Source organism: Durio zibethinus, chromosome 18, assembly GCF_047325235.1.
Source record: "Durio zibethinus cultivar Kanyao isolate XHJ-2024 chromosome 18, ASM4732523v1, whole genome shotgun sequence".
Taxonomy (NCBI): Eukaryota; Viridiplantae; Streptophyta; class Magnoliopsida; order Malvales; family Malvaceae; genus Durio; species Durio zibethinus.
The window spans coordinates 19,046,533-19,068,912 of record NC_143179.1 but is presented as its reverse complement, the minus strand read 5'-3'; the positions used below and the strand labels follow the sequence as shown (position 1 = coordinate 19,068,912).

The window sequence follows — 22,380 nt, the reverse complement described above, 5'->3', positions numbered from 1 at the left end:
GATTTAATAATGATATTTTAGAGAATCTGAGTAGTGATTCTGTAATAATATTTAGGTGATGATATTTTTCTAAAAATATAATAGCTTTCCCGGGCATGATGTCTACTGCATGATTCTAAAAAATATAATATATTATTTTTTGCAATTTAAGACTAACGTTGTTATGATTAGTTCCAGCACCATGAACACAAGGTTGTTTTTTTGGATTCTTGGCATGATGTTAACACAAGTCATTGGCGCTGGGGTTAATATCTTATACAAGGTGTCTTATAACGTCGGTTTTAGTTTACGAATTTTGGTGGTATATCAATTCATCGTCGCCACAATATGTATACTCCCCTTTGCATTGATAGTTGACAGGTACGTTTTTAAAAACTAAATTTATATGTTTTTTAAATGTGAAATAAATAATACATTGATTCATAATTTGCGTATGAATTTAAAAAAAAAATTTTTTTTGCAGGAGTACAAGGCCCGCATTGACATGGAGGATAGCTGGTTTAGGCATCTTAGCTGGAGTTTTTGGGTATGCACTTTATTTTTTAAAATTTAATTTTCTATTTAAAACCTAATTATCTATTGATTAATTTAAATTTTGTTTCGTGGAATCAAGGGGAGCACTAGGGCAGAATATATTTGCAGCCAGCTTTGCTTTTGCTTCTGTGACATACTTGGCAGCAATTTCAAATCTATCTCTTGCCGTCACTTACATGCTGACAATCGTTTTCAGGTATTGGAGATTTTGAAAAAAAAAAAAAAAAAAGCAAAGTTTGGATCTAAGTATATTTACTTGTTTTCTTAGGATGGAGACTTTCACTTTAGCCACTTGGCCTGGTAAGTTTAAGTTGATTGGCACCGTCATTAGCATCACAGGTGCCATGATTATTAGCTTCTACAGTGGACCAAACATCCATCTATGGTCCACTTCTGTGGATTTATTACAGCATCATGGGATAGCAGCTTTAACCCAAGTGCAAAGGCCAGTATATGGGATCATGTTAGCTTTCAGCAGTTGTGTTTGTTTTGCGATCTTTCTTACCATATTGGTATGCATATATTTGAATTTTAATATAAACTATATTAAAATAAAATATAAATTATTAACAATTAGTTTTTTCCCTTTGTTTTAACTAGACGATGATGAGCAGGACATACTCCTACCCAGTTTTCTCTTCTTTATTGTTTATGTGTAGTAGTAGCACTGTACTCTCCACTATATATGCTATCTCTATAGAGAGGGATTGGTCTGCTTGGTACTTGGCGCAGGATGCTAGCGCCATAACTTACTCGGTAATTACTTACTAATTTTATTTTGTTTTTTTTTTCTTAATTTTGTAGATATATAAAATTATCTATTACATTTCTTAATATGCTTTTATATCTTATATTTGAAATAAGAAAAAACTTTTAACTACAGTGATAGGGTTAGGAGGAGAAAACAAAAAGAGATAGAAATACTAAGCTTTAGTTTACAAACAAGTTTTAGAAGTTAAAAGTAAATGATATTTTTTTACCGCTAAATTTATTCTTTCATTTAATAAAATGGATAGGGCATCCTTGCATCTGGATTGTCAGTAATGCTTGCAACATGGTGCGCACGACAACAAGGACCAGTTTTTGTCTTCGCGACTTCTCCTTTAGCCCTCATCTTTACAGCACTCATGGGCCCTACTTTACTACACGAGGAGATTCACCTAGGGAGGTATCTAATAACTTTCTTTCAACTTTTTTGATCAAATAACATTATCATATATTTCACTAATTTTGGGGTGTTTTTTTGTTCAAAATTAACAGCGTTATAGGTGGATTACTAATTATTATTGGAACATATGCCACGTTGTGGGGGAAGAGTGCTGAGACACAGTCGAGAAGAGATGATCTTGCAATCCAGATTGTTCAAGTACAATCAAGAAGAGATGATCCTGATATCGAGAGTGTTGAGACACAATTAAGAAGAGATCATCCTGATCTTGAGCGCGTTGAGATACAGTTAAGTGAAGAAGATTTTGATTTTGAGGGTGCTAAGTAGATAGATCTTGATGTCAAGCCTATAAATAAGTGATGAGTGTGTGTACAAGTTGAATTAGACATTGTTCTATCCAAAGGCAAACAATACATTCGATTGAAATTTAATAATTTTAAATTATAAAAATAAATTAAAAATAAAAATAATTTAAACAAATATTAATCATATAGTTTATATGTTTGTCAAGCTCAATTTTGCTCAAAATTTTGGGCTTTAAAATTTTTCCAAGCCTAATCTAAATTAAAAAAATAAATCCCATTAAACTCAATTTATATAATAAAAAATTTAAAAAATATGCTTAAATTAAGTTTAATAGAATTATATTCAATTCACGTATTTATATAAATTAAAAATAAAAATTATATAAAAGTTAAAATTAATAAAATATATATAAATCTTATTTTAATTTATATATATATGAATTAATTTATATATAATTCACATATACATAAAAATAAAAAATGTATATATATAAATTTGGACTAGGTCGAACTAAGTTCAAGTTTTAAATTTTTTGTCTAAAGTTCAGCTTAAAATTTAAACGGACTTAAAATTGTTCCTAAATCTATTTAACAAGTTTTAATTTTTTATTCAAACTCTCTCAAAATTGAAACCTATGGATTTAATACATTTATAAACTTTAAATTCAATAATTTTGAAACATGAAAAAAATCTTTTCTTTATTTTTGAACCCAAACCTAATGTTAGAACTTCTCGTCATATTATTTTTAAGTGAACTCTCGTATTGTTTATGACGGACAAACGTGAATTTATCTACGTAATATTTTCATAACTTTCTAAGCAAAGTAAATGAAATCAGCCTCAAACCCACGGTTAGACTGCAGAGCATCTTCAGGAAAAGAGTTTATTTTATAACTTTTTTATTTTTATTTTGTAAAAAAAAATAGTGAAAAATTATTTTTCATTTTAATAAAAGTTAAGAATCAAAATAATATTTAGTAAATAATTTTTATTAGTTGTACTTAAATGATATTCATTTGATTAATTTTTTTTACCTTTTATAAGAATAATAAACAAAAATAATTTTATTATTAAAAAATAATCTTGACTTAAAAAAAATAAAAAACGAAAAGTATCGTCTAAACATTTAATAATAACTGTCACCCTCACTGTTGATAATCTTTATTTTTTCCACTAAAAAGGCAAAGCCATAAAAATACTAGGAGCCATTCTTTTAAAAAGCAAAAAAAAAAAAAAAAAAAAAAATCCAAAAAACAAATTGTTTAAAAAAAAGAAAAATCAATGAACACTACTTAATTTGCAAATTTGGTGTCTCCACCCAAGAATTTTTCGCCTTTGTTTCTTCTATTTGTGCCACCATCGCTTTTTATTCAGCTCCTGCATCTGCTTCATGTGCCAGTGACCTCTCCGATTTCCATTATTTCTTGTCGTAAATCTTCTTTTCAGGTATGTTTGGTTAATCTGTCGAAGCTTATTTGCTTTTTTTTTTCTTTTAATTTTTAAAGTTTTGATGATTGTTTGCCTGAATCAGCTACTCACCATAGCAACTCAAATCAATTCCATCATTGCCATTACTCTAATGAGAAAAATTCTTGATTTCGCCTTTAAATGCCTTTTTCTCTTTCTCATTTTAAAAAATCTAGGGTTAGAAGTATCAATCTTTCAAAGCTTAACAACACATTGGTTATATTCTACTAATTTTCTGTTATCTTTTTGGTTTGTATTTTTTTAACAACTTAAGATTATGCGTAAATAATTTTCCAAAACCCCGACGGCGATGTCACCATCAGTTAACTCATTTCCAACTCTTTTGTTTTGTGTTTTTTTTTTTTTTTTTTAATTTTTTGCTTGATCATTAAGTTCCTGGTTACTCGATTAGGTTTTAAAAAATTATTTTTGATTAATGTTCTATTTGGCTTGGAGCTTCGAAAGAAGAAGTTAGTTAGAATAAGCTATTTGTGAAGATAAATGTAGGTTTTATTGGTAATTTCAGGATTTATAGTTTCTTTATTAAACTTAAAAGTCTTCAATTGGAAACTTTGGTTTAGTTAAAATTTTGCTGACTTAATGTTTGAGGAAAACGCATCTTGAAATTTATATTTCTGTACTTCGATTTGTTAGTGAAATCATACACTAGATCGTGTTCAAAGTTTCCTGACTTGTTTTTTGGATGTTGTCAGCAAATGATGGAGCGACGATATTGGAGCAAATCGATGTTGACAATCAAATTGCCAAATTGATGGTTGAACTATCCCGAAGTCCAGATTATGAAATTGGTGATGGGACGATTGGTGTTGTTGTCATGGCTGGATACTTTTAGAGCAGGCAGAGTGGCTATTAGAACGTGGGATTCATCCCATCCAGATTGCAGAGGGTTATGAAATGGCTTCTAGAATAGCTATTGAGCATTTCAATGGTTGGGTTGTTAAAATATTAATCATACTTAAAGCTATAAAACTACATCAAACCAATTGATTTTACACCTATATAAAATATTATATATTATTATATAATGATCATTTATTTATATTTGTATGTTTATAAAATAAAAAATTAACTGTGTATCGTGCATGTTACAAGCTAGTTAAATTGAATTCTTGAATCTAATTCACTCTTACCGCTTCAAAATCATGAAACTTTGTAGAATTGGGTTTTTCAGCATTAGTTAGTTTTTTTTTTTTGGTTGAATTTTACGATTAGAGGTATTAATGAGTTGGGTCGGATTGGGTTTAGGCTGAGTTCATATTTGATTTTAATATCTTATATGTTTGTTTAAGTCCGACCCAATTTGAAATTTTAGGCTTTAAAATTTTTTCAAGCCTGATTCAAATTAAAAAAAAAAATTTTGAACGCACCCATTAAACTTAATTTATATACTAAAATATTAAAAATATATAATTCAATTAAATTTAATGGGATTATATTTAATTCATATATATAAATTAAAATAAATATTATATAAAAGTAAAAATTAAGTTTAATAAAAATATATATAATTTTTATTTTTAAATTTTATAAATACGTGAATTAATATATAATTCACATTTATATAAAAATAAAAAACTTATATATATGTAAATTACGGTTGGATCGAGTGGGCTTGGGCTTAAAATTTTTTTGTCCAAGACCTGATTTAGAATTTAAATGGGTTTAAAAATTATATTTAAACTTGTTTAAAGAGTTTTTATTTTTTGTTCAAACCCTCTAAAAAATTGAACGAGTTTTTGGATTTAGGCGTATAGCTTGACCTTTAAATAGATTTACTTAGGATGTTGCCATGTGAATTTATGTGGCACAAATTTCTAAAGTGAGAATGTAGGTTTTAATGGCGGATCCATAATTTTTCTAAAGGTGTCTATTTATAATATATAAAATAATTATTAATAAATTTATCAATTTTATGGTGTTTTAGGAAAAAAAAATTTTTTTATCTTTTTTTTCCATCTTTGGAAGTATTCAAAGAAAAGTTTCGAAGTGTTCAGTGAAAATTTTTTCTTTAAATTTTATTATTTTTCAATTTTATGAAGTGTCTATGGACATCCTCCCACTAAAAATGGAACCGCAACTGATATATTTCACAATCATGTGTTCACATGTTAATCACAACATGTATATTGTAAATGATCTTGCTTCGTTAAAGATGAGAGAATTGAACAACTTTTTTTTTTAAGATTGGATTTCTGTCAAAATATCAAGAAGATTCTTTTTAATTTTTTTGAAGGACTACCCATGAATAAGCAGGTTTTATTAATTTAAATTGTGTTGATTGAGCCTATTCATGACTGAAGTTTGTTCTATAGAGTTGCTTGGATATTGCATATTTTACAAGTCTGGATTTTGCTTGGAGTTGGAAACCCTGAAATCATTATAAAAAACTGCAGTGATGGATACGTTGACTAGCAATTTATGATTGAAGAAACATCTGAATCTCCTTAGGTTTTGGCATCATGAAAAATATTTCACAAGCTGGTAGCATGGTAGCAATTTTCAAAAGCTGGTAGCATCACGAGGCATTGATTCTATATTTGTGAGTTGATCATTTCAGAAATTAGATAATTTTAAGTGGAGGGAATTGTTATTTCAGAAATCATGTTGTATTAAATTTCTTTTTTTTAAGTAATTTCCATTTAGTTGGAAAAAAAAAAAAGAGATACATATATATATATATATATATAATCATAGATTTATGAAAGTTTTAATGAGTTGAAAAATGGAAGAATCGGATAATATTACCTAATTTTTAAAATAAAATTTAATAATATTCCAATTAAAGAAATAAGATTGCAAAGTACTTTAGTTTAGTTTAGGGAAAAACTCTAACATATGCAGAAGGAAAAATATTTTTAAATTTAATTTTAATCCAAAATATATTTAAACATATTAAAATAATGATATTTTAACTATTTTTTAATTTGATATTATTTTTAAAATAATTTTTTAAGATTGTTTCAATCATGAATTTGACTTAGCTTAAATACCTTAATTTGAGAAATAAGATTAGAATCAATCTATTTTAGGAATTAAAAATTTAAAAATACTTTAATTTAGAAAAAAATCCCATATTTTTGAACCCAAATCTATTGGAGTTTATTCTTTAACTAAAATAGTGTAAAATCTTTATTCTGATTTAAATTTTATACTTAAATAAAGGTATTTTAATCTAGTTGGATTCCATGTACCTCTCGAAGTTGGCGAAAACAATATGAGAATAGGATGGAAAGAAGAAAAGGGCGTTGTTTCCGTTCACTGACTTCAGGACTGCAACTCCGCGACTTCTCTAGTTCCATTGTTTCTTTGGGTGTAATGGGGAGTTAAATGGGGAGTTAAGGGACCCACACCTCCGAGCAGGAAACATGTTGGTAAAGCCAGCTGCAATACAAAGCGGATATCCTACTTTAATTCTATCAGATTTGCTAGGCAACTCAACAGAAAATAAAGAATATGTTAAGAACATATCAAACGATGATCAAGAACTAAATTGAAAAACCCAAAAAAAATTTCTAACTTAGTTCATCTTAAAATGGGCAAAGTCCCAACAAAATTCTATTTTCATAGTCCAAATTATAGAAGAAAGGAAAATTAAGAAAAAAAAAGGGGTTGCCTTTTTTTCTATTTACTTGATAAAAATGATAATAATAAAACTTACAAAGAAGTGAACTGCGACTTTGAATGCGCTGTAGTGAATTTGATTATTATGTAAAATTTGATTTTGAAGGAATATGAATTTAAGTAAATATGTTTTAAGATTTTGAGAATAAAAATATATTTTGCTAAAAAAAAAAAGAAATCAAAAGAAATTGCTTTGAATGTGATGCAATAAGATTTGCCGTAAGTTTTGTTGCGTTTTAGCTACAGGAAAGAAAAAGAATGGAAATTACTTTTACATCATTTAACGAAAGATGTTGATATGAAGCTGATATAAAATTTAATTAGATCAAAGTAATTTTGTTTAAAAATAAATTTTAAATATATTTTATTTGGAGAATTGAATTTGAAATTACCATAATAAAAGAAAAAAACTAAAACCTAATGGTTGAATTTCTCCTTGCATTATTAATATGAAGCTGATATAAAATTTAATTAGATCAAAGTAATTTTTTTTAAAAATAAAATTTAAATATATTATATTTGGAGAATTGAATTCGAAATTACCTTAATTAAAGATAAAAGCTGAAACCTAATGCTCGAATTTCTCTTCGTATTGTTGATGAAGGGCAAATATGAACATAAATGTAATAAAAAAAATAAAATATGATAGGTCATTGCACTACAAAAAAACAAAGATTTGGTAACTTTTTTGGTAGCATTTTCAAGCGCTGTCATGCTTTTATAAATTTAGAAGCTTTTTCTTTTTTTTTTTTTGGTGTATGGGAAGTAATATGAAGATAGTCTATTAATTCATTTCTGGCTAAATATTTGAAGTCAATGGAAAAAAAAGACATGGATAACATATTCGGAACAAACAAAATCATGTGCATTGAAAACAACCTTTGCGGTGACTTTGCCATAAACTATACCTACACTACAAAGCTAGCAAAGAAAACGAGTGAAATGGGATGGCTTTTCGCCCATATCAACACAAACACAGACAATAAATGCAAATTTCATGATTTTTAATTTCTTTACTATTGACCTTTTCTTGACCTTTTTCAATGCTAATAATGAAACTTTTTAGCAATCTTTGGCTTTCTAATAAAAAATTTATATATTTCACTAATAAAATTTATTATAAATTTTTTTTTTCAAAAGGAAGAACATCTCCAAAAATTAAATTGACACTGAAATTAGCAAGATACGTGCTGGGTCAAATCCTATCAACAACTATGTTAAGAGATGGAAATGAGATTGGCATTTCAGCCTACCTCCTTTGTTAAATATAAAAGTTGACAATTCAACTTAAAATCAAGGTTAAAATTCTACTTTTAACTTCCTTTTTACAATTTAAAAATTTTATTGCCTTTACGATGACAATTTAATCTTTTGTAGTATGCAAATTGTAATAATTATTAGTCCATTAAACTTATTTTTAACTAGTTTTAAATTCGTATGATGCATAAAAATATATTCACATATCAGTAAATCTTATGTAAATATAAATTATTTAAAATGATAATATAAGCTATGGAGTTTATGAACAACTCATAACTTCTATAATTATTTTTATTCAAATTTATATATTTCAATATAATAAAAAAATTAATTACATATTGAATATATTTATGCAATTATCATCAGTTCTAAAGAAAACTCAAACTATAATTTATTAAATCCAAAAAATCTCTAAACAAAAACAATAATATTTTCGATTTCAAGAAATTAAAAATTTCATATTTAAAATCAATCTAAAATACAAACTTTTTTCATGGGAGATTTTTTCATAAGTTATTGTTGAAGCAAAGATACAGAAATTCTTTCTCTAAGTATTTCTTGTTATCTTTGAAGTAGGTGTTATTTTACTTTATTAGCCAATAGATTTCATAGATAGAGGTGAAGAGATAGATAAAACAGCAATCTATGATTTGACAACAGTTGAGTTATAATCTAGACTATATAACTTTATAACAAATATAATCATTATAATAAGTTTATGCTTATCTCTTTTGACATTTAAACTTAGAATCATAATCATACTTCTTATTCACTATAAGTTTGATACTACTTGTCTCAAGATTATATTTGGTTGCTCTCGTCTTGAACACTCAAATTTTATCTCAGAGATCTTCAAATATCTCTTGGATTTTATAATCTCCATTTTCCTAAATCATAAGTATAAATATGTCATTCGATTAATTTGAATATTAAATAATATTAAAATATTTTTTAACTCAATATCTTAGCAAATATTTCATAAAGATCATCGATATCTCTATTAATTAAATTCTTAGCTTTTGTATTGAACTGTACGAATATCGCCTTTTTTAGAATTATCATATGCCTCAATATTCAACTTGTACCTAAAAAAATACAAAATTATACAATTATAATATAATATAATAATTTAAAATACTTTTATTATCATTATGGAATAATAAATTTTTTATGTATCAAATATAAAAAATATAAATACAAATTACCTTGGAGTTGGATTAGGAGCATTAACCTAGCAGGAATAATAATGAAATTTTCCATCAATTTCATATAGTTTCTTACATGACATATAGTACCAACCAAAAGTGAAATCAACTTTTATTATAGTGACACCACTGGTGAAAGACTTTTCCCATATATTCCCAATTATCTTTAAACTAATTATCAACAAAAAAAATATTAAAAAAAGAAAGCTAATATAATAGTTAAAGAAATATAAAAAGCACTAATTTAGACAATTTAGATTTCAAAAAGAGATAAAACTTTTATCTTTTATATATTTATATTAATTATTAGGTATTAGATTGGATATACGATTTTTAGATAAAACATTTGATGCTTTTTTGTGTATTCGATTGCTTATTCATGCTTATTTTGTTTTCATTGTTGTTTTTTTTAATCTTTTACTAAGGGATTCCTATTTTTTTAAAAGATAATATTATTACCGATACAATATGCATGAATTTGCTTGCTGTTAGAAGAACACAACCTTTTTTTTTTTTTGTTTAAAGAAAAAAAATAAAACCTATTAGAAACCTAAAGAGAAAATAAAAGAGCATGTACTATAAAATAAATAGCTTTATTCTCTTCATTCATTTTTTTTATTAATAAAAGTGAATGTTAAGAAAGATCATACAAAATAACGAAAAACAGAATCAAGAATCCCAATTATAGATCAGAATCCATGAATTGTCTTTGTTGTTCTTTAGATATAACCCATCATCTTCTGCTTTCCAAAAACACTCCTTGAAATCACACTTATCAAGCAATTCGCGATTGACCCAATATACATCGAAACGTCCATGGTGATTTGCCCAACTCATGTTGCACCAAAAAAGTGTCGTTCCCCCAAAGTTAGCCTCAAATGTCCAATACCATTCTTTGGACATTTGGATTAGGTGCACGCCTAAATCGTCATCTTTGGATTGGCAATGTATAGTCAATTCGTTGTCGCTCAACCCATTGATGATGTGAACATAATATCTCTTTCCGGCATGAGCAAGACTGATTTGGCTTAAGGCAATGGCTACTACAAGTAGGATGGCCATGAATTTGTTGGAAATGCCCATTTCTCTGATTTCTTTGCTGTTTTTATGTTAGAGTTTCTTGTTACTTCTTCATTTTATAGTTGAAGAATTAATTCTTGATGCAAGTATTAGCTCATATTAGAGTATATTTTGGATAGAGTATATTTTGCAAAGTGAATTAAGTCATATATGGAAATTAACATTGTGAATAAATTAGTTCTTATCTTCGAAATATCATAAATTTATTAAAAAACTTTTAATATTTTATTGTATCCAAATAAATTCTTATATTTTGATTTGAGTCATTATATTAATATATTTTTATTTGCTTACGTCAGCATTATATAATATTTCTAAAACTTTAACAATTATTACTTTATTACTTTATTATTAATTATTTTACTTTATTAGCCAATAGATTTCATAGATAGAGGTTAAGAGATAGATAAAACAGCAATCTATGATTTGATAATAGTTGAGTTATAATCTAGACTACATAACTTTATAACAAATATAATCATTATAATAAGTTTATGCTTATCTCTTTTGACATTTAAACTTAGAATCATAATCATAATCATAATCAAAATCACAAGTATGACATAATCATACTTTTGACATTTAACAAATATAATCATACTTCAATAGCCTAGTATCTCAAATAAATAAGAAGCAAATGCAACCTGCTCTAAAGTAAATCAGATCCTAGTAAAACTTTTTTCAGACCATTTGAAGTTATATTCTGTTTCCCCATTAACCCAGTCCGGTGTCAGCAGCGATAACAATGGCACCCCAATAACACAAGGATTAACCGATGAAAGGAGAACTGGAAAGGGAAGGAGGAAGAGAAGTGGAAGGTTTAGAATTAGGTCAATAATACGATGAGCAAAAATGAAGCCAATATAATTTTCAAACTTGAAGTGCAACTCAGGGTAGACTCTTCTAAAATGTGCAGATGGCACATGATAAATAAATAACAAGACCAAAAGGAAAGCAAAACAAAGATGCATAATGTGACAAGTCTCAAAGAGAAGAAGGAAAAGGTGAGTGCCGATTAATCAGAGATACAGTAATAGCTACGTGACAGAACATCCAAAGACATCATCGGTTTGAGCTATCTTTAATGCTCCAATTTGAAAACATGTATACAGCAGCACAGTAAACCTTAGGAGGATAAATAAATAAAATATTGATTTGAGCATAGGTAGAGGATGTTAATGTAAAAAAAAACAGTGAAAGGGTTAAAGTGGAGTTCTTCTTTGTGTTAAAGAACAACAATTTGCTACCTTAGGAAGGATTGCTAATGTTACTCTTTGTGTTGAATAAATGGACAAATAATTGACACATTTCATATCAGTAAAGAGAAAAGAGGGAAAGAGGGGAGGATTAAAAAAATTATTTGATGCCTCCAAATATATGACAATTGACAGTTTGAGCGTAGATTTTCCTTTCAGATTGAAGGAAACCCACCATTTCCTCCACATTGAATTAGTAAATTGCATATTGCACATTATTGGGTAATTGACTAAAGAGATGAAACATAGTATAAGACATGCAAGGTTTTGAACATTACATGAACAAAATTTGATGCAAATTGCCACTTCCTTTCCACGTATTTGTGCATGTGTTGGCTGCAGGTTTGCACATAAGCATATATAGACATATAAGGTGTAACCATAGAGATAAACATGAAATGAACTCTACTATACCAATCATGAGACAAAATTTGGCAGAAGAGGGGTCGAAGGAACAGAAAGAGAAGATAAGGTCGACGGTGATAAATCGCAGCAGTTTCCCTGTTTAAGTGATTTAAGCATTCTCCTTTAGTATATCAACGACATGAAGTTGACAAAGTTTTAGCAAAACTAATGATGAATGCTAAAATATCAAACTGACAGTATAATTCAACAACGTCCATCGAAGTTTACAAGTAGAGTTATACCCCGCTGACAGCAACAGAGGTATAATTCTCGACAAGGCTGAGCCAAATCATTACGCACTCTTCAATCACAGGATGTAACAAAGAACCCTGATAGCCCCAGCAAAGCATAACAAAGTAATGCTCCTGTATTCAACAATCATTTTGTTAACTAACAGCAATAGAGACAGCACCCAAGCTGGGATAGTGAATATTTCATACAAGTAAAAATTATTAAAGCATGAAAACCGGATAAATACAAATTTTCTTCAAGCAATCTAGTCAAATTGACCCAGCAGTGTTTGGAAAATTTCAAAGAAAGAAATACACAACACGTTTTGGAAAATGACTAGGTGTCATGTAAAAGACCATGAAAACAACAGGCAATAAAATTTTGTTCACTTTGGTTCTTTAACCAACTTAGAGCAGAAAAGAAATTTTAGTGAAGAAAGCTTCACACCACGATCACTGATAGTAGCTTCCAAAAAGTAAGGTCATAAATGAAATTTTTAGTCTTTTATATATATGAAATTACTTTTTTATCACTAAAGACCTAACTGTGGCCTTTTCCACCACTTTGAGCTAAATTCTAAAAGATATTGCATAAACTTCCTAAATGCTTTTACAATTTTTTTTTTTTCATTTTCTCTGCAGTGAACTCAAAGTTTTCAGCATTATACATCACAAAGGGGACTCTAGTGCCTCAGCAATGCAATCTACAGATGCTTTAACATTGTGTTAAGATTCATTTTCAACATGACTTATATAAACTAGTAGATATCTTAGCCTTTCTTGACAAATGCTTTCTAATAAATGGAAGAATGTCTATTTGCTTTCACTTTCAACTTTCGCCAAAGGCTAAACTTTTTATATGGTTCAAGCCTTTTAAGCTTACTAACTTGTAGAACCTAATCGAAGTCTGAAAATTTCTTAAAGGCTAAAATTTTCAAGTTCAATATCTTGCTAATTCAAAATGCTTAGACTTTCACATTTAACATTTAACTTAGTCCAACCTATAAAGCTTTCTTTATTGGTTGATACTTAACCTATAAAACTTCTTTCCTTGATGAAAAACTTAACCTGCAGAGCTTTCTTGATTGAGATACTCAAAATTATAAAGCTTTCTATATTGGTTGAGATACCCAACCTATATAACTTCTTTCGATGGTTGAAAAACTCAATCGATAGAGCTTACCTTATCATTGCTAAGTTTAGTATTTACACATAGGGAACTACATAATTTTTTTTCTCAAACCGAGGGAACTTGATGGTTAATTCCGTAACAAAAGCATTCCAAAGTTTTCTAAGGGAAGCAACAATGTCCAATATAATAGAGTTTGTGAAATATTACTCAAGTTGCTTTGCTTTGTTGCAGTAATTAATAATTTTTTAAAAGAAATTTTCAAAACATTAACAATTGAGTTCGAAAAAATTTTTAACATGTATTTCGATTTACCTTTTCATTGATAACATTTTTAGTTTTATTTTAATTTTAACTTTTTGTTTATTTCTTATTAAAATTCTTTCTTCATCACTTTGTTGTCATCACACTAATTAAGTGTGATTTTTCTCATGACGAGTCTGATCTAATTTATAAATTATTATTGGTTTGATGTACTTGATATAATAATTATTTCATAGATAATTAATTATTTGATAGTACAAATTTAATCTCACTATAAAAAAATTAAAAAATATATTTTATTATCCTTCTTCTATTATTTTTTAACATTTTAATCGGCACGATAGAAAAGTTGAGAAAAAAGTTTTATGTAGAATAAGAAATCATTGAAATAAATTTTTATTATGGATAAATTGTAAGAAAATATATATATTCATTTAAAATTTATATTATATTGTGTGATATTTTTCTCTATTTAATTTTGTCAGTGTTATATCAAATAAAAAAATATAAACAAAAAAAATAATATTTTAATATTAATGCCACTTATACAAATTCCTGACCATGCCACATTGCCACTTACTTTGTTGAGTATGTGATGCGAAATTCACGTGTTCATTTATTCACAGGTACTTAAGGTAATGCATTGGGTTTTCTTTAATGTGCATGTAATTTTAGTAATTTCTACTTCCTCTTTAGTTTTTAATTTTCTCTATTTTCTTTCTGTTTGAGCTGAGCTATTTATTTATATTTTTAGTAGTAGTCAATTAATTGTTTACTATTTATGAATATTTGTAGATTACGTTTTACAAAATCTTTGTTAATTGGGATAAAAAATCTTCAAAAGAATATTTTAATACATATTAATGCTACTATCTTTGATGGCACGTTACAGAAGAGCATATCTTTTATTTTAATGCATATTAATAGTAATGATAAAGAAAATAATTATCCTAATCGACCTATGATAAAAACTTCATCTTAAATTCTGAATTTAAACACTAATTAAACCTATAAACATCACTTGAATTTTTAAAATTAAGGGTGAATTTTTTGTAATTAATAAGATTGAAGCTGGAATCTTTTTTGTTTAACTGCCTATTAATTTACACTTAATTTTTCAAACTTTCAAGACAAGAAGGGTAATTTACAAATTAATCTTATATCACATCCCTTAAGCTCAGTTAATGATATTCAGGCTTTTTAATCATAAGAGCTAGCTTAATGCACCATTGCGTGTGCCCTCAGCCAGCACCATATTCTAAGTTAAAAACTATATCCAAAATTAGAGAAAACGTAATTGTTACTAACGTAATCCTAAGAAAGACCTAAAAACACTTGCCAATTAAAGTGAACTCTAATTCGAAATTTTAAAGAAATTTCCAATAATGAACTCCATCCTAATTTGACTTTCTACAATTAGTTTCTTTGTTTTTTTTTTTTTTTAAATAAAATGTGATGTAGGACTTGATGTGACTTTGTTGATGTCCTTACAATATAACGAAGACTTTACAGCGTAGATCCTTCATGGGCAGAATATTTTATAATTATTGAAACCTTGCACTTTCTATTTGGCCAGAAATTTTCTATTTTGGGATACCCATTTGCTTGAACAATCAACTTCATTTTTAGAATGTTTTCCCGCAAGAAAATTCTTATAATTTTCCTATGCTTGTTCTTATTAATTGTAGTTATAGTTTAATTCTTTAGGTTTAATGATAATACAATGATTTTTGTAATTTGTTATTGCTGTTTAGTTTCGTAAATGCATTCATTATTTGGGTAATAATTGGGATTAAAGAGTTCATGCAGATAATTTATTAATTTTTTTTAAAATTTTACATTATTGATTTATGTGACGAAATATTTTAATTTATTATTTATTATTTTAATTTTGATTTACTTATTTTTAACTAAAAGTTTTATAAAGTTTACTTATAAAATTTCTTATAAAATTTTTTTCCAAACCAAGAGCATCTCCAAAAATTAAGTTACTGATGAGCTAGGTAAGATATGTGCTGAGTCAAATCCTATCGGCAGCTGTGACTTGTGATGAAAGATAAAAATGAGATTGGCATTTGAGCCTACCTCATTTGTTAAAAATAAAAGTTGAAAATTCAACTTAAAATCAAGATTAAAATTGTATTTTTAACTTCCTTTTTAACAATTTAAAAATTTTATTTCTTTTACGATAACAATTTAATCTTATATGGTATGCAAATCGTAATAATTATTCGTCCATTGAACTTATTTCTATTAAGGAAGAAATGGTAAAGGAATTGACGTTTCCAATTAATGCATGGAGTGTATGCTGCATGGAAGGCTGAAATGGGCCTATAACTCCTTCCGCACGCGGCTTCCCGTTAATGGGCCCTCATTGAGTAAGATGAAAATTTGGCATTCCTTGGGTCTGCCGAACAAAAAGAGAGGTGGAAGTTGCTGGAGCAGGGCAAGAGAGGAGGAGAGAGCTAAAAAAAAAAGGGGGGAGGAAGCTTCTGAAAAAAAAAAAAAAGGAGCGAAAAAAAGAAGGGAGAGAAACCAAGAGAAAATAGTAAGGTTGCAAAGGTGAGCAGCCATTTAAGGGCGCTTATTTCCTACTTCTATTCTTTATTTTCATGCCATCTTGCACTCCCCATAATCTGCTCTACAAAGTTTTTTTCATGTGTTCCTTGTATGTTTTGTGTTTGCTATTTGTTGATAAAGTTTCAAGCTGTGTTTGATTTATGTTTCTGTTTTATTTTGTTCTTGCAAAAGAGATGAAGTTCTGATTTTTTGGTTTGGCCGAATGCTCCCTGTCTCTTCCAATGGCAGCTGCAGCAATCGGCTTCATCCCATAAAGTCTTGCCAAATCCTTTTCTCTTCCATCTTTCATGGTCATCCTTTGGTTAGTATGAGTTGAAAAGAAAAAAAGAAAAAAGAGAGACCTGGAAAGCTGCCGCCAAACCGTGCTGCTTAGCTTCCATAAGCAGTCACGGTTTGGATGTTTTTATGTATACAGTCCATCCCATTTTGACGTGGAAAGAAGGCTTTAACCGAAGGTGGTTTCTAAAGTAAGGAGGTAAGTTGTTAGAGGGTGAAGAAATGTCTAAAACTTTGAATTTTTCTTTCTTTTCCAGCTCTTAGTTTCACGTGTGGGTTCTGGTACAAGCCATGAAGTTTCAAGCTGCATGTCTTAAAGCTCCATCATTCATATGTTTGCTGCCTTATGTGTTTAAAGAGACTTAAAGTTTCAACATGTCCCTTGCTTATGGTTTATTTTCCATGCATCTACTTGTAGGAAAGCTTACGCCATGTTGATTTGTTTTACTAGTTTGTGCCATCTAGTTTCGGTTCTTGTTGTCCTTGTTATCAAAGCTGAGTGTCTCTTAACTGTTTCATATCGATTGGTTTTTTTTTTTTTTTTTTAAATGAAATAGAAAAGATGTCATATGTAGGTAGTGTCTCAAGGAAGGTAGGGTGGTGATGGGTGTACTTGGGAGACCTTGATGGTGTCACTGTTTTCTCTTCTTGGTTTGTAGTCATTGTATGAGGCGTTGCTTGCTGCATGTAGGTTGCTTGTGTTCTTTCATTATAAAGAAATAGTGTCAAAAAAAGAAAGCCACATATGAAGAAGAAACAAAGGCCATGGCGAGGGGACCATTGTGGCTTTCTTTATTTCTTCTTTGCATTTTTAATGGATTGGTTTAAAATGGAATACTAACACCATTTAGGCAGTAAAAAGGGATGACGTGGGACCATAGTAATGGATCTCATATATTTCTTTTAATCTTGATATGAATATAATAATAAAAATAAAGTAGTAACTTTCTTTATTTAGAATATTGTGATAAGTAAATTTTTAAAATATAAAATATAAAATATGTTTTTAATAAAGTTTATTTATTTTTATGTGTGTTTGATTTTAATTATATTTTATAATTTATTTATGATTGTTTAAATTCAATTACAAGTTTAATTTTATGTATTGTTAATTCTTTTATTGTTTAGATTCTCATTCTTATTTTAATTTAATATCTCATGTTTAAATTCATGGTTGATATATTATTCATGTATATAATAAGGATTTAATAATGATATTTTAGAGAATCTGAGTAGTGATTCTGTAATAATATTTAGGTGATGATATTTTTCTAAAAATATAATAGCTTTCCCGGGCATGATGTCTACTGCATGATTCTAAAAAATATAATATATTATTTTTTGCAATTTAAGACTAACGTTGTTATGATTAGTTCCAGCACCATGAACACAAGGTTGTTTTTTTGGATTCTTGGCATGATGTTAACACAAGTCATTGGCGCTGGGGTTAATATCTTATACAAGGTGTCTTATAACGTCGGTTTTAGTTTACGAATTTTGGTGGTATATCAATTCATCGTCGCCACAATATGTATACTCCCCTTTGCATTGATAGTTGACAGGTACGTTTTTAAAAACTAAATTTATATGTTTTTTAAATGTGAAATAAATAATACATTGATTCATAATTTGCGTATGAATTTAAAAAAAAATATTTTTTTGCAGGAGTACAAGGCCCGCATTGACATGGAGGATAGCTGGTTTAGGCATCTTAGCTGGAGTTTTTGGGTATGCACTTTATTTTTTAAAATTTAATTTTCTATTTAAAACCTAATTATCTATTGATTAATTTAAATTTTGTTTCGTGGAATCAAGGGGAGCACTAGGGCAGAATATATTTGCAGCCAGCTTTGCTTTTGCTTCTGTGACATACTTGGCAGCAATTTCAAATCTATCTCTTGCCGTCACTTACATGCTGGCAATCGTTTTCAGGTATTGGAGATTTTGAAAAAAAAAAAAAAAAAAGCAAAGTTTGGATCTAAGGATATTTACTTGTTTTCTTAGGATGGAGACTTTCACTTTAGCCACTTGGCCTGGTAAGTTTAAGTTGATTGGCACCGTCATTAGCATCACAGGTGCCATGATTATTAGCTTCTACAGTGGACCAAACATCCATCTATGGTCCACTTCTGTGGATTTATTACAGCATCATGGGATAGCAGCTTTAACCCAAGTGCAAAGGCCAGTATATGGGATCATGTTAGCTTTCAGCAGTTGTGTTTGTTTTGCGATCTTTCTTACCATATTGGTATGCATATATTTGAATTTTAATATAAACTATATTAAAATAAAATATAAATTATTAACAATTAGTTTTTTCCCTTTGTTTTAACTAGACGATGATGAGCAGGACATACTCCTACCCAGTTTTCTCTTCTTTATTGTTTATGTGTAGTAGTAGCACTGTACTCTCCACTATATATGCTATCTCTATAGAGAGGGATTGGTCTGCTTGGTACTTGGCGCAGGATGCTAGCGCCATAACTTACTCGGTAATTACTTACTAATTTTATTTTGTTTTTTTTTTCTTAATTTTGTAGATATATAAAATTATCTATTACATTTCTTAATATGCTTTTATATCTTATATTTGAAATAAGAAAAAACTTTTAACTACAGTGATAGGGTTAGGAGGAGAAAACAAAAAGAGATAGAAATACTAAGCTTTAGTTTACAAACAAGTTTTAGAAGTTAAAAGTAAATGATATTTTTTTACCGCTAAATTTATTCTTTCATTTAATAAAATGGATAGGGCATCCTTGCATCTGGATTGTCAGTAATGCTTGCAACATGGTGCGCACGACAACAAGGACCAGTTTTTGTCTTCGCGACTTCTCCTTTAGCCCTCATCTTTACAGCACTCATGGGCCCTACTTTACTACAGGAGGAGATTCACCTAGGGAGGTATCTAATAACTTTCTTTCAACTTTTTTGATCAAATAACATTATCATATATTCCACTAATTTTGGGGTGTTTTTTTGTTCAAAATTAACAGCGTTATAGGTGGATTACTAATTATTATTGGAACATATGCCACGTTGTGGGGGAAGAGTGCTGAGACACAGTCGAGAAGAGATGATCTTGCAATCCAGATTGTTCAAGTACAATCAAGAAGAGATGATCCTGATATCGAGAGTGTTGAGACACAATTAAGAAGAGATCATCCTGATCTTGAGCGCGTTGAGATACAGTTAAGTGAAGAAGATCTTGATCTTGAGGGTGCTAAGTAGATAGATCTTGATGTCAAGCCTATAAATAAGTGATGAGTGTGTGTACAAGTTGAATTAGACATTGTTCTATCCAAAGGCAAACAATACATTCGATTGAAATTTAATAATTTTAAATTATAAAAATAAATTAAAAATAAAAATAATTTAAACAAATATTAATCATATAGTTTATATGTTTGTCAAGCTCAATTTTGCTCAAAATTTTGGGCTTTAAAATTTTTCCAAGCCTAATCTAAATTAAAAAAATAAATCCCATTAAACTCAATTTATATAATAAAAAATTTAAAAAATATGCTTAAATTAAGTTTAATAGAATTATATTCAATTCACGTATTTATATAAATTAAAAATAAAAATTATATAAAAGTTAAAATTAATAAAATATATATAAATCTTATTTTAATTTATATATATATGAATTAATTTATATATAATTCACATATACATAAAAATAAAAAATGTATATATATAAATTTGGACTAGGTCGAACTAAGTTCAAGTTTTAAATTTTTTGTCTAAAGTTCAGCTTAAAATTTAAACGGACTTAAAATTGTTCCTAAATCTATTTAACAAGTTTTAATTTTTTATTCAAACTCTCTCAAAATTGAAACCTATGGATTTAATACATTTATAAACTTTAAATTCAATAATTTTGAAACATGAAAAAAATCTTTTCTTTATTTTTGAACCCAAACCTAATGTTAGAACTTCTCGTCATATTATTTTTAAGTGAACTCTCGTATTGTTTATGACGGACAAACGTGAATTTATCTACGTAATATTTTCATAACTTTCTAAGCAAAGTAAATGAAATCAGCCTCAAACCCACGGTTAGACTGCAGAGCATCTTCAGGAAAAGAGTTTATTTTATAACTTTTTTATTTTTATTTTGTAAAAAAAAATAGTGAAAAATTATTTTTCATTTTAATAAAAGTTAAGAATCAAAATAATATTTAGTAAATAATTTTTATTAGTTGTACTTAAATGATATTCATTTGATTAATTTTTTTTACCTTTTATAAGAATAATAAACAAAAATAATTTTATTATTAAAAAATAATCTTGACTTAAAAAAAATAAAAAACGAAAAGTATCGTCTAAACATTTAATAATAACTGTCACCCTCACTGTTGATAATCTTTATTTTTTCCACTAAAAAGGCAAAGCCATAAAAATACTAGGAGCCATTCTTTTAAAAAGCAAAAAAAAAAAAAAAAAAAAAAATCCAAAAAACAAATTGTTTAAAAAAAAGAAAAATCAATGAACACTACTTAATTTGCAAATTTGGTGTCTCCACCCAAGAATTTTTCGCCTTTGTTTCTTCTATTTGTGCCACCATCGCTTTTTATTCAGCTCCTGCATCTGCTTCATGTGCCAGTGACCTCTCCGATTTCCATTATTTCTTGTCGTAAATCTTCTTTTCAGGTATGTTTGGTTAATCTGTCGAAGCTTATTTGCTTTTTTTTTTCTTTTAATTTTTAAAGTTTTGATGATTGTTTGCCTGAATCAGCTACTCACCATAGCAACTCAAATCAATTCCATCATTGCCATTACTCTAATGAGAAAAATTCTTGATTTCGCCTTTAAATGCCTTTTTCTCTTTCTCATTTTAAAAAATCTAGGGTTAGAAGTATCAATCTTTCAAAGCTTAACAACACATTGGTTATATTCTACTAATTTTCTGTTATCTTTTTGGTTTGTATTTTTTTAACAACTTAAGATTATGCGTAAATAATTTTCCAAAACCCCGACGGCGATGTCACCATCAGTTAACTCATTTCCAACTCTTTTGTTTTGTGTTTTTTTTTTTTTTTTTTAATTTTTTGCTTGATCATTAAGTTCCTGGTTACTCGATTAGGTTTTAAAAAATTATTTTTGATTAATGTTCTATTTGGCTTGGAGCTTCGAAAGAAGAAGTTAGTTAGAATAAGCTATTTGTGAAGATAAATGTAGGTTTTATTGGTAATTTCAGGATTTATAGTTTCTTTATTAAACTTAAAAGTCTTCAATTGGAAACTTTGGTTTAGTTAAAATTTTGCTGACTTAATGTTTGAGGAAAACGCATCTTGAAATTTATATTTCTGTACTTCGATTTGTTAGTGAAATCATACACTAGATCGTGTTCAAAGTTTCCTGACTTGTTTTTTGGATGTTGTCAGCAAATGATGGAGCGACGATATTGGAGCAAATCGATGTTGACAATCAAATTGCCAAATTGATGGTTGAACTATCCCGAAGTCCAGATTATGAAATTGGTGATGGGACGATTGGTGTTGTTGTCATGGCTGGATACTTTTAGAGCAGGCAGAGTGGCTATTAGAACGTGGGATTCATCCCATCCAGATTG

The 22,380-nt window shown here is 28.3% G+C and overlaps 3 protein-coding genes across 3 annotated transcripts; 2 read left to right on the top strand and 1 right to left on the bottom strand.

The window, feature by feature from the left end:
• The first annotated feature begins 217 nt into the window (after nucleotides 1-217).
• Nucleotides 218-4,328, top strand: LOC149513843 (WAT1-related protein At1g25270-like). The gene is made up of 8 exons (XM_089748148.1): nucleotides 218-360; nucleotides 464-526; nucleotides 614-730; nucleotides 803-1,046; nucleotides 1,135-1,290; nucleotides 1,551-1,702; nucleotides 1,795-2,018; nucleotides 4,189-4,328. Exons 1-8 carry the CDS (start codon nucleotides 218-220, stop codon nucleotides 4,326-4,328), a joined length of 1,239 nt encoding a protein of 412 aa, XP_089604274.1.
• Nucleotides 4,329-10,251: 5,923 nt separating this feature from the next.
• Nucleotides 10,252-10,665, bottom strand: LOC149513842 (S-protein homolog 1-like). The gene has a single exon (XM_089748147.1). The coding sequence runs from the start codon at nucleotides 10,663-10,665 to the stop codon at nucleotides 10,252-10,254; it is 414 nt and encodes a 137-aa protein (XP_089604273.1).
• Nucleotides 10,666-18,221: 7,556 nt separating this feature from the next.
• LOC149513841 (WAT1-related protein At1g25270-like) lies at nucleotides 18,222-22,332 on the top strand. Its single transcript, XM_089748146.1, has 8 exons — nucleotides 18,222-18,364; nucleotides 18,468-18,530; nucleotides 18,618-18,734; nucleotides 18,807-19,050; nucleotides 19,139-19,294; nucleotides 19,555-19,706; nucleotides 19,799-20,022; nucleotides 22,193-22,332. The coding sequence occupies exons 1-8, from the start codon at nucleotides 18,222-18,224 to the stop codon at nucleotides 22,330-22,332; spliced, it is 1,239 nt and encodes a 412-aa protein (XP_089604272.1).
• Nucleotides 22,333-22,380: the final 48 nt, after the last annotated feature.